This window comes from Amborella trichopoda, chromosome 5 (assembly GCF_054954075.1).
Source record: "Amborella trichopoda isolate Santa Cruz 75 chromosome 5, AtrichopodaSantaCruz75HAP2 v2.0, whole genome shotgun sequence".
Lineage (NCBI taxonomy): Eukaryota > Viridiplantae > Streptophyta > Magnoliopsida > Amborellales > Amborellaceae > Amborella > Amborella trichopoda.
The window spans coordinates 2,435,657-2,448,824 of record NC_142340.1 but is presented as its reverse complement, the minus strand read 5'-3'; the positions used below and the strand labels follow the sequence as shown (position 1 = coordinate 2,448,824).

At 33.6% G+C, this 13,168-nt stretch overlaps 1 protein-coding gene across 1 annotated transcript; it reads right to left on the bottom strand.

Moving 5' to 3' along the window:
- Nucleotides 1–1,797: 1,797 nt before the first annotated feature.
- On the bottom strand, nt 1,798–9,761 carry LOC18426734 (uncharacterized). Its single transcript, XM_006833376.3, is given in 3 exon segments — nt 1,798–1,966; nt 2,035–2,501; nt 9,219–9,761. Coding segments are annotated over 3 exon segments (1,179 nt in total).
- Between the last annotated feature and the right edge of the window lie 3,407 nt (nt 9,762–13,168).

The following is a 13,168-nucleotide window of genomic DNA, read 5'->3' as shown; positions in this document are numbered from 1 at the left end:
GTTAAATATTAGAGTGATAATGCTATGTCCCAAAGGCCATAGCAGTCCTAAATTACCTCACTTGTACTCATTCGCAAACACAAGCTTAGATAAATAAAAACCAACTCAAACGTTACACACTTATTCCATTAGCTTGACCATTCATGGGCCTTTCAATCAGTTAGCAAAACTACATTGTTGCGTGACTCTCAGTTGAATAACCACCAAGTAATATAATTACAACTATAAACTAATGTAAAAGAAAAACTACAACTATAAACTCATAACTACCAACACAAGTCCACTTAGAGATAAAATAGGCTATATTTACAAGGCTTTCACGTGACTCCATTCTCCTAAATTTTTGCTTCAATCTTCAATACTCATGCTTGATGCAAAATCTCTTTCTTATTGATTTGCCCGTATAAAATTTTCAATCATATTGTTAAGGTTTTAATTTTTTTTTTAGTACAAACAATTTGGCTTCAAAGTTTTTTATGCGCTCTTTAGAATGAGTGTAGCAGAGATGAAGATGTTGAGATAGATGAGTGGTGAATGAATGGCAAAGCAAGAAAGGATATAATTCGAAATGAATCCATTTAAGATTATTCAGTGGGACACCAATAGGTGATAAGTTAAAAGAGATAGTAGACTTAGATTGGTTGGTCATGTGTGGTGCTGACTAAATACATTAACTATTAGAAAGTGCAAGTTAGTTCAAGTGGAGGGACTTCACAAGGCAAGGGGTAAACCAAAAAGGATGTGGTCGAAAGTAGTTCAGAAAGATGTGAGGACTTATGGCCTCACTGAGTGTATGACCTTTTATAGAGCAGAATAACGGATCATGATTCATATAGTTGATTCAAATTAATTGAAAAAAAGCTATGATGATGATGATTTACTTGGCATTTTCATGCCTTTCCATAACATGACATATTAAGACTACAAAATTTTTTTTCAAAAAAAATATTTTTTTTATGTCTAGACTTGACATGGATTTTTACTCGAGAAACTATTCATGTCCCTAAAATTTGAAAATTTTTGCAAAACACCAAAATGCTTCCTTTTTGCTTTCTTATTTTTCTTTATTTATTTTTATAAAGACCACTATATTGAAGACCCTTTTTTTTTTTTTTTTCTTATTATAAAATCTCTTTGCATTAATTTAATCAAGACTAAAACATTTTCTTTTCTAAAATACCCATATGACTTCATAATTGTGCCTCTTTTTATTTTTATTGAATTTTTTTTTTTTTTTAATATTGCCATGATAATCAAACCGTTCGCTTTCATACGAAAATTTTGTTTTTTTTTGTTTTTTTAATTCATATCTACTGCTACGATGCAAAAACTCAAGGAAAAACTGCACATAACTAATATAAAATACACATATATAAATATTAGAGTGAGATTAAACATTCATTCCATTAACTCGCATATTTATGGGCCTTTCAATCAGTTTACAAACCCACGTTGTTACTTAAATAACCACTTAGGATAACTATAACCACAAACCCATAACTACAAATATAATGCAAGGCCTTCACGTGACTCCATCTTCCTAAAATTTTACATCAATCTTCACTCATATCTTTCTTTGCGAACTCAAGATCAACATCTGGTTGTTGTCCCCTGCTTTAACAGCCACAATTCTCCTCGTTCTCTTTCGTTTGAGTTTTGGATCGGGCTTTTTTCATAATAGGGAAGATCAAATACACAAACCAAACTAGCAGAACAAGTCCTATGTTGGCAATCAGTATAAAAAAGAAAACTTTACCGATTACTGTATCAGTAACGATCGCTCGTAACGGAGGCCGTTCATGCAAAATGGGCAAGAACATAAAATAGAAATATAGGATGGTGGAGACTGGTAGGTAGACAGCAGTCCAAAGGAGGACCACCATGACCCTCAACATTGATCGACCCTTCCTCCACAGCTTCATGGTGAACTTCACGAACAACACTGTTAAAGCGACACCATTGATTGCTGTAAAGATCATAACAACAAGTTAGAATATTTCATCAACAAATTTGTCATTGTCTCTAGAAAGCAACAAGGCAAAGAAGGCAGCATTGGCTGTGAAGTAGACAGAGACCCACATTATGACCTTCAACACTCGCATTAATATCTGGAGTTTATCTGGTTGCACACTCATTATCAGCAAGATGATGAATAACGATGACATGAGCCCCACCGTATCACATAACATGAATCCATGATAATTCCAGTTACTGAACGTTTTCTCCCAATTATAGCCTGGGTCATTGCTCATGGGAGAATTTTGAGATGCATTCGATGTATCCTTGGCTTTCTCATTGTTTCCAGGAGGAGTAATCAATGCTTGGAATGTGACGGTGGCGATTAACACCGCGACCAACACGATGGTGTAGAATCGTTGGCTCAACCACTCTTCTTCCCTCTTTTGTGATGTTGCCCATTTTCTTTCTTCTGCCTTTTTTCTTCTTGTAAGGATTGGGACCTCTTTGGCAGTGATGATGCCGGAGCTATCGATCCACCATTTCTTGAGGATGGCATTGCCATGATAGACAATTCATTACTTCTTTTAGCTCCAGCACAAATGAGTAATTGTCGGATTTCCTTGCCATTTGTATCGCTTGGATCTTGTTCCATGGTACCTAGATCTTGCTCTATGATGTCCAATGCGGTTAACCCTTTCGAGTTCAAACAATTCAATCGAGTTCCAGTTGAGATCACGAAAAGATTTATGAACTGTATAACCAAAACAAAGGAGAAAATTAATAGGATGGATAAAAAGTCTTGATCTTTGTTGCAATAAGTAAAATATTTCACAAGCAAGGTGAGGGTGTTTAGAATGAGATATTGGTGTTTTGAAAAACCAATATGCAATATCTTATGAAAACTTAACACCTGTACGATATTTATATTCAAAAGAGTTATCGTAGTGAGTTATTGGTGAATGAAAATACATACTTTGTGATATATCAGTTCACAAGATTACAAATATCCATAGTGTTTTAAGTGAGATGCTGATACTCTAGTATGCTAAAATCTCATATTAGAGGTGTTCCTAAATACCAATATTCGAATAATTGCCCTGGTAGATTAGAATCCTTTGTTTTAACCTCTAATAGGCCAATAGCTGATTTTGGGTGGGTCTCAACTAGATGGCTTTGTTTTGCAGAAATCGGCCCTGTTTATTATAGTGAACTGGGTGACCTTTCACCTAAAAGATTGTATACAATGAGACCATTTACCTTTCATATAAGGAGGTCACGATTTCTTATAACCATTTGATGTGAAATTTGATAGCTTGGATGTGTCATAAAGTTCGAAATTTTTTTTTTGAAGTTTGAACGTAATCAATGAAATAATTGCAGCTACCCAATTTCACATCCAATGGTCAAGATTAATGTTACCGCCTTGTATCAAAAGTAAATGATCTCATTCTATACTTTCCCTTTACGTAATTACAACCCACAACTCTTTTGGAAAATTACCCAACTTTCCCTGATTTTATATATCTAAACCATCTTCACCCTGTTTATTGAAATGAAGCTATGATTTTACAGTATCCGAAGTTCAAAAATTAGGTTTTACGTAAGATCGGATCACTTGGATTTGAGTTTTTAATACACAGAACTATTGAGGTCTTTAGTAGTAACAGTCCTAGGCATGATCTAACAACACATAGGCTCATTTTCCATTCGCTCTCTATGGATTTCATTTTTTGTTACTTTTTACATTTTTGATAAAAAATACTCTGCTTTTTTTTTTTAATCAAAATAATTTAGATTTGGTTGAAATTAAGACTTATCTTAGCTAAGACCTATTGTCATCTACTAATCAACATCTAAATGGTTCATTTTTTCTTTAATTTTGACTCATTTTTTAAAATAGAGCAAATTACGTACAACACTTTTAGAGGGAGTCAGTTACCAAATAGATGTCATTTACCCGAAATTACGACTATCATTCCCCGTGGTGTTTTTTATTTTCCTATGTTGCCCCATTGTCCGGCAATACAAATATGGGACATGATTTTTTTTCCCTAAGTGGTTTCAATGCTGTCTGGTATTCTCATTGCCGGACAGCTCGATTTATTTGTAAAAAAATACCCAAATAAGTTTATCTCTCTAGAAACAAAAAAAAAAAAATCTCTCCCTCGCCATGATCAAGAATGTCGCTTGTCTCTCTCTTTCTCTCTCTTAACCCATCTAGAAAGGGAGGAGATATGATCATTTTCCCCACTTTGCAACGTAATCATCAAAAGAGAACAAAAAAAAATATATTTCAATGCAGTGGAAATTTAGAATATGTACTTTTCCAAAAAAATAAATTGAGAAAATATTGATTCTTTTTTACACTTTAACATGCATTTTTTCACTTTATTTTTATCATAATTTGGTTATTCTATTTATTTATTTTTATTTTTTTTAAATTTTCATGATATTTTCTTTGACTTAAATGTCTTAAATATGTTTTTCTAATTTTTTATGTCATTAATAACATGATTTACTTATTTCTGATATTTATTATAGCTTTTAATAATTATTTTCTATTTTTTATTTGAGTTTATTTTGTTGCCTTTATATCTTCCTACCGGTAATTGTTTTTGTCATGACCTTTCCTTCTTTATTCTTCATATTTCATGAATTTGTTATGACTGTTAAAAAGTTATATACTCATCATCCAAACCATCTCAACCCTGATTTGGATGTACTAAATTTACGGTTTTATAATATTGTAATGAGATAATATCTTATTATCTTTTATTTTTAACTTCTATATCTCATCCAACTCAATAATTGAAAATATTATTTGATAGCAGATAGACTCCATTTTTTCTATCTTCCAACCCCTTAAATTCTTTTGACCATATATTATTGACATCAACAACTTATGAAATTACTCTCTGTCTCTCTCTCTAAAACTCCATCTCTCTCTCACTTCATCATCTCTATTTTTTAAAACTCCATCTCTCTCTAAAACCCAAATTCCATCTCTCTCTCTCTCACACACATCATGGTCTCTCTATCTCTCAAAACTCCATCTCTCCTTTTAAAACTCAAACTCCATCTCTCTCTCTAAAACCCCAACTCCATCTCTCTCTCTCTCTAAAATACCATCTCTCTCTCACACATAAAAAGGTGTGCCCGTGTTTGAGCTCAAGCTAAACCCCTTGGCTGGTAAACTCACCGAGAAGCGAAAAGAGAGACATGGAGTTTTGGAGTGAGAGATGAACTTTGAATAAGGTGTCATTTTAATGTTTGTTTTGGTCAAAAATTTATGTTTAAAGAGATCCAAAGGGTTGTAAGATAAAAAAAATAAAGACCTTTTGCTTAAATAATATCTTCAATATTTGAATATCATGAGATAAAGAAGTTAAAAATAGAAAATAAAAAGATATTTTTCCTATTATAATTGTTTTTTCAAAACAGGGACCAATCTCTTTTCTTCCCTTTCTCATCTTTCAAAACCTTTAAAATATTAAAATTTTTTGAAAGAATTGGACCCTAAAAGCAATAAAAATGTCCTGTCATGATAAGAAATCTCGATCTGGAATTTGACGGAGGGCCTGAGCGAGAAATTGGGGAGAGAAATTGCCCAGGAAACATGACTTTTCCTGAACCATCTAAGTTAAAGCCTTCCCTTTAATTGTACTCGGGAGCGACGAAAATTTACTTAACCAAAATTTTCTTCCATATTTATTTCTCTGTCCATACACCTTTCTAAATTCTTCTTTTTGGTATGTCAGTGGGGAGAAGCCCCCAACCCGATTTTTACTGATAATAAGAGAAAGTACTGCTCATTATTATACAGCTCTAGAGAAAAAACCTTGTGCCAAATCATGAAGTACCCCCCTACTTTCAATTGAGAACCAATACAATACGGCAAATTAAGCAATGACTGATCATTGCCTTGGCAATTAAGGATGAAAAAATCCACCGATTATGGCTGTTCATTGGCCGGAAGCGGTGGAAATCAAAATTCAGAATATCGATAAATGGCTGACCCTTGCCTTGAAGTGGTGGAAATTGGTGAACCTCGAAGCATTGGCAGTTAATGGCTGACGTAACCATTGTGAGTCTAAAAATGACAATCACTTCCAAGCAATAGTAACACACACTCACTATAAAGCATGAGTGTTAGGCATTCAAGAGAATATTTGTTCTTTCTATAAAAACTATAGTTTTGTAGATGTTCACTTTCTTTGTCGCTCTCCTGCTCCACAGAGGAGCACCAAAGAGGGCAACAGTAGGGAATTACTAGAAACCTACAACCATGAACCCTAGGGATCACACTAGTATAATAAACCGTAGGTCACAAGAAACATTAATTCACACCACTAAACCTTAGTCCATCCCTAGGAATGCTCCCAAAATATTTCCAAATGTCCCTTAACAACGAACTTTAGGATAATATCAAACATTTCATAGGAAATCAAAACTGGAATGAGGGCAAACTCTTCAAAATTTGGTCAAAGACCCGAAAATCACAGCGGATCACACCATGAGGATCCATCTACCCACCCACCCATATGATATGATTTCAGGGGATGAGGGATTTAGGGATGCGACATGCATGTAATGTAGCGTAGGGAGGCTTTCATAGTCTCATGATTTGAAGGTATTTTGCCTATTTATATCTCATTTCTAGTGTTTTTCAGGGGCACGAAGCCTTACGCGATCTCTCCAGTTTCCAGATCAACCCAGACTCGCAGCAAAACCGAGAAAATACTAAGGAGAAGAACATTGCTCCTGACTCTTAAAACCCTAGAACATTATTCTTAGGCACTCATGGGAGCATATGACAATTTCAGCTAGTCTCCAAGGTGAAAAAGTGAAGACTCAAACCCCCTTTTGTTTTATATGGGGGGCCCCAATTCTGAGCTCCGGGCCTGCTCTATTAGTATTTCCCATATTTTTGTTTATTTCTATTATTTTCTATCACTATTTATTCTTTTTTTAAAAAAAAAATTTCTTTGAAAACTTGCCTCTATGTTTTCCCAATTATTCTTAGGTTTCTTCAGTTTTGCACAAGTTTGCCAATAATTTAGGAGAGAAAAAAAAGTCTCTTTAAAGGCTGAATCCTAGTAGATTGGAATTTGACAGGACGCACCTAGTAGATTGGAACTTGACAAGACCCAACTATTTCGATTGACTAGTTTGTGCACAGATCAGGATGGAAGAGCCTTTAAATAGTATGTTTCATACATATTTTGTTTGTAAACAACCTGACTTTAGAACCTATGAGTTTTAAAAAAATTGATTAACATATAGGCTATGGTGATGCCTTTGTTTTTAAGAACTTATTTCCAATAGGTGGTTAGAGTCCCAGCGCGTTACGAAATGATGTTTTGAGTTTTATTCGAACTATCCAAAAAAAAATAAAAAATAAAAAATAAAAAAAATATGGTTATACCCGTAACTCACCTGTTGTGACATTGTCCTAAGAGAATCTTTGAAACAAGTTTGAAAAGTGGAGAAGGAACCGGTTTGTATAAGTCCCCCGATTCATAATGTTTTCATATGGGCTCCCTTGAACACCCATTATTTGTATTGCTCTTGGATCCAAATTTGTAGTGATTCATGTCCTCTACTATGATGATCATGAATATAAAAAAAATAAAAATTAAAAAAAAACTAAAATTTTATAACATTTTCATTAGGATTTTTTCCTATTCATTGGATAATAATCTTTAGTTGGGGAACTTCATCTTAAAGATGGACGTTTGTGATTGTGCGGGCTAGTGCGTCCGCTGACTCACAAAACATTTTCCCAATGGATAAAATGTTAAATAGTGTGTTTCTTGATCAACTTCCCGATTGATTCGTCACAAGTGAAAACTGACAGGAAAGTGATACAGTCAAAGTCATCGTGTTAAATTAATGGGAGCGACCATATAACAATCGGAAGAAGAAGAAATAAAGATGAGTTTGGCAAGTCTTTTTCTTTTTCTTTTTAGAGAGTTTTTTTTTTTTTAAAAGCCTTCTAGGTTTAATTCTTTTTAAAGAGTAAAAAAAAAGAAATAAGAAGGCTACTTCTCTAAAAGAAAAGGACTTTATCTTCTTAAAAGATAGACTTGCTAAAAAGGAAACTATATAAAAAAGAAGAAAAACATATTAATCCTATTTTTAAAAATTGATCTTAATAAAATAGAAGAAGAATACACTTCTAACTCTAAAAATAAAAATAAATTTTTGGATTAACCTATTCTTGATATGCATCATTGATGATGCGGTCGAAGTTATTGTATTGGATCATTCGGAGTAAGTGGATCGCGATCCGAGGAAAGAAGAAATAGAGATGAGTTTGTCAACTCTTTTCCTTTTGCCTTTTGAGAGAGTCCTTTTTTTTAAGAGCTCATCAGAGTAAAAGTTTTTTAAAGAGTAAATAAAAAACTACTTGTCTGAAAAAAAAGCAAAGAGAAGGACTTTACGTTCCGAATATATTGACTTGCTGAAAAGGAAAAATAATAATTTTTTTTTATCAAACTATTATTAAAACAATCATACTAATCTTATTTCTAAAAATTAATCCTAATAAAAATAAATAAAAAACACTCATACTCTAAAAATAATAATGAAATAATTTTTTTGATAATGCATCCTTAAATCTACATCATTGATGATGCAGTCGAAGTTATCATGTTGGATTATTTAGAACGAGTAGATCGCGATATGAAGAAGAAGAAATAAACATGAGTTTGTTAAGTCTTTTTCTTTTTAGAGGGTCTTTTTATTTTAAGAGCCTGTCGAGTTTAAAATTTTATGGAGCGAAAAAAAGAAAAACAACTTAAAAAAAAAAACCTACTTTTCTAAACAAAAGGATTTAAAAGATTGACTTGCTAAAGAGGAAAAAATTGACTCTTTTATTAAACTATCCTCCAAAAGCCATACTAATCCTATTTCTAAAAATTGACTATAATAATATAAAAAATACACTCAAAATTCTAAAAGCAAAAATTAAAATAATTTTTGGGATCAACCCATTCTTGATCTACATCATTGATGATGCAGGTGAAGTTATTGCCTTGAATTATTTGGAGTGAGCGGATCACCATAAGAAGGAGAAGAAGAAATAAAGAGGAGTTGGTTAAGTTTTGATTTTCAGGGAGTCGTTTTTTTAATAGCTCGTTGGGTGTGTATCTTGAGTAAAAAAAAAAAAAAAGACTTTTTTATCAATCTATCCCAACAAACAATATACTAATCTTAATGTTTAGATCAACCCAATCTTGATTAGCTAAAGTTGTTACCTGAATCAGTTTCCTTGCAGCGGCGACATGGAAAACAGTGATCCCATCCTTGTCGGGCAAGTTCAAAATCGCACCAACATCGTAATTCTCCACCAAATAACTCGTAACATTGAAGCAGTTCGCCTTCGTGCAGAGATGGAGAGCTGTCTCCCCCTCTTTCGTTAGTATCCATAAGAACTGAGGATTCACATTCAGGATTTCTCTGAGTACTTCAACTCTTCCTTCAATGGTTGCAACATGAAGGGGGGTCATCCCTTGTTTATCTACAAGGAAACCCAGACTCATGTCCATGCTTTGGAGCTCCCTAACCATCTCAAAGTGGCCATTTCTTGAAGCCAGGTGAAGAGCAAAAGACCCATTTTTATCTGCTTTTCTCGCAAGTTATGGCCTTTGCTTTATGATTTCCTTGGCAAATTCAACATTCCCAAGAGAAATGGCAGTGTGAAGAGGAGTAGTTTCCATGTAATGTTCTAGTATGTGCATATCAGCTTTCAATGATTCAAGTAGACCATCTGTGTTCCCAGTTTGGGTAGCCTCCTCCATGGCTAGAAAGTTGAGGTCTTTAATGGCCTTGAGGATCCGTTTTATACCCAGGTTAAAGTATTAAGCCCTTAAAGTAAAGCCAATATTGTTTTTGTAAAGCGTAAAAGCCATTTTCATATTAAAATGGAAAGCATATAAAGAGAGCATTTACTTTTTGTATAAGTAGATCACAATCACTTCGTCACTTGGATTTCATATTGGGTGGTTGTAAGAGTGTCAATAAAGACACTTAAAGTTCACAATTTTTTTTCTCAAAAAATAGTGACTAGCCCAAGCCATCCAATTTTACATGCAATGAATAATAAAGATAAATAGTTTCATTGTATGCAATCCCTATAAAAATAAAGTTAACGTGGATAAGAAAAGTAAAAAGTTGATCTGCTTATTCGGGTGAAGTACAAGTTAGCAACATATTTTGGACCCCAAATTTTTGGGATGCAACGTCTTGAACCTAGGCAAAACCTTAAAGAAATAATGGGAATGGGGTTGAGGCCACGGTGGTAGCACAACTTGAGCCTCAGTTACCTATCTAGGTTTCTATTCCCACTGACGTATTAAAAAATTGCTAATTATTTATAAAAATGGGTAGGGGCCTGTATTCCCCACTGATCTAACCCCTCCAAAAAAAAAAAATAAAAAAAAAATTAATAAAAAAAAAAATAGAAATAAGATTGAACTATCTATGTATTTCATGAGAAATATGCCCTAAAATTGAACAAAAATCGTCTAATTTTTTAAGGGGTATGATATGGGTGTTTAAGAACGCAAAATCCATTTCTTTAAAAAAAATAATCATCCGATGATCTTTTAATGGATCCTAAATTTCCATATTGGGAAAAAATCCTCCCAATTAGCCGCAGGGTGCTGTTATACTGTATGTTTCCCCTGGAGCATGTTGTACACACTGAAGGAAAAATATCTTAGCCCAAAGAAAATACATCCCCAGTCGGTTGCTCCCGCGAGAGCAAGCAAAAAGATAAAATGAGAGAATCTTGAGATTGTTGTGCACTTCCTCTATTGGCATGCGTGTGGGCTATGCGACGCACCTCATTCCCGCACATCGCCATAATGGATTGGCAAATCATCAAGTGCGATGCTTTCAATCGTTGGTGCTTATAGCTGCGGGACCACCTCACACTTATTACTTATGCGCCCCGATCTTTTGTTTTGGAACCCATTTTTCAATCATCATATCTTCAAGAAGAATGCTAAAATTTCAGGTTTTTAAACATCTAGATCTGTCAGTTCAAAAGTTAGATAGTCTTTTTTCAAGATAGAGCATATACCAAAGAGTTCACGTACAATGTTCATGTGGGAGCAATCTATTCATTCGTTCCCTCAGGTAAAGTGTGTATTTGAAAAGATCTGTTAGATCTAAGAATTTGGGATCCATCAAAAAATCATAAATAGATTATTTTCTGCTACTACCATGATAGTGCTCGTGCTCTTGCTTAGCTGCTGGTCATGCTTCTCAATGTGTCTTCTCCAACTGTTTTGCTCTTGTTATGCAGCTGGTCTGTCTCGATCGCGAAGTGCTTGGTGGTAACTGCACAACTCCCATTGATACGCCGTCTTTCGACAAAACTTCATTTGTTGATGGATGATTCCTGACTTCTTTTTGCTCCTGCAGCAGTGAGAGTTTGCCTTTATTCTATGTCACATAGATCTCTCAAATCGTTCTCTAGTACATCCAATGTTGTTAACCCATTCGCGTTCAGTGGGCTCAAATTGATTCCATTAACAGTAAATAAAAATTTCATGACTTGAACAAATAATAAAGAGTTTTTAGATCAAAGAATTGCATTCAACAATAAAAAGATATGGATCTTATAAAATACCGTAGCACAGTTAAATACTAAAATACATGGACCCTTAGTTTGGTTTCTTTCTTTAGTGAATCTTCACTAATAAAATAAATATTTTGTAATTTATTCACCCAACAAATGAATGTTTGAGAAACTATTCACACAAAAGCAGAGTATTTCAGAAACTATTGTAGAAGATAAATTTCAAGGCCTATCGTATTAGATTGTCATTGAAGAGCTCTTTACTTTTGTTAGGAATTGATTTTACATCCGAATATTGGGGTAGCATTCAGTGCTGTTGTTTTCTGAAAAGAGGATAACAAAATTGCAAACAATAAAAGTACATTAAAGGAGGCATCTTTTTATTAAATGTTTACGTAGGCATCGTTTAAAAGTTCGTCAGTAGATTTAAGCTGTATTTTCCATATTTCTGAAAATACTAGGGAACTTTGAAATTTTGAATAAATTAGTGATTTTCTTTAAATATTGTTTCTAAGTTGAATGTATGAGATTAAATGTACTTCCCTAGTTTGGGGCTTTAACCAAAACGAAGCGAACCTGATAACATTGATAAGGAGACAACTATCCATGCATAAGGGGCCAAAGAGTCCCTTGTGATGAGCACTCCCTTTCTCTCTCACCCAATTTGTGTTAGCTGCCAATCACATCAGGACTCTTAATTTATTTAAGACAATGTATTATTATATTGCTGCTATTGTGTTATGCATGCTAATACCATTTTTATATGGTGTTATTGTTAAAAATATGGATTAAAAACCAAATGAGGAGTCACCTTCTTGCCCCAAAATGGTACCACTGTTACATAGTCGGGAAAATTGAAGGTTTCAGCCGAAAATTTGCACCTTCCGAATTAAACTCTAGAAGGAACTCCCAAACTTTGGCTGCGAATTTGTGATTTCCACTGAAATTCTTATTCATGAATGACTATTCAAGGTTTCTAATACGTCTTGTTGAACTCAAATTGCATTTGTTCTAATTTAACCATCACACATATAAAAATATCTAAAAAATAATAAAAACTAATAACTAACAAAAATGCCCCTACATTATTTAGCGGTATTTTAGTAATTTTAGTTATTTTTTGGCTTTGTAATGGTTACAACTTACAAGTATGAACATATCTAATTTGAGTTTAATTTTATTTATACAAATAATATTAAATTAAAACAAATTATATGCTTCAAAAAATGGGATTCGAATGAAAAATACGGAATATATGAAATTATTTTTAATTCCAAAAATAAAATAAAAATTTTGTACAAATTTTCTTTTAATTTTTAGGGAGTAATTCAACGGGAAAGATGTCCTCCTACCTGTAATAGAAATGAAACTCAAGACATCATGTTGCAACTACTTGTCTCTTTAACCACTTAAGGTTGCGTTCATTCCTACAAAAAAGGGAAAATAAGGTTGGTTTTTTGGGATAAACTTCAATGATTAGAACCTTGACCTCCCACACCCAAACTGACATGTCTACCACTGAGCCAAAGATTAAAAGAAAGAGTAAAATTTTCTTTAAATCTATCATGATCATCATCATCATAACCCTTTTCCAACTATTTTGAGTCATCTCTATGAATT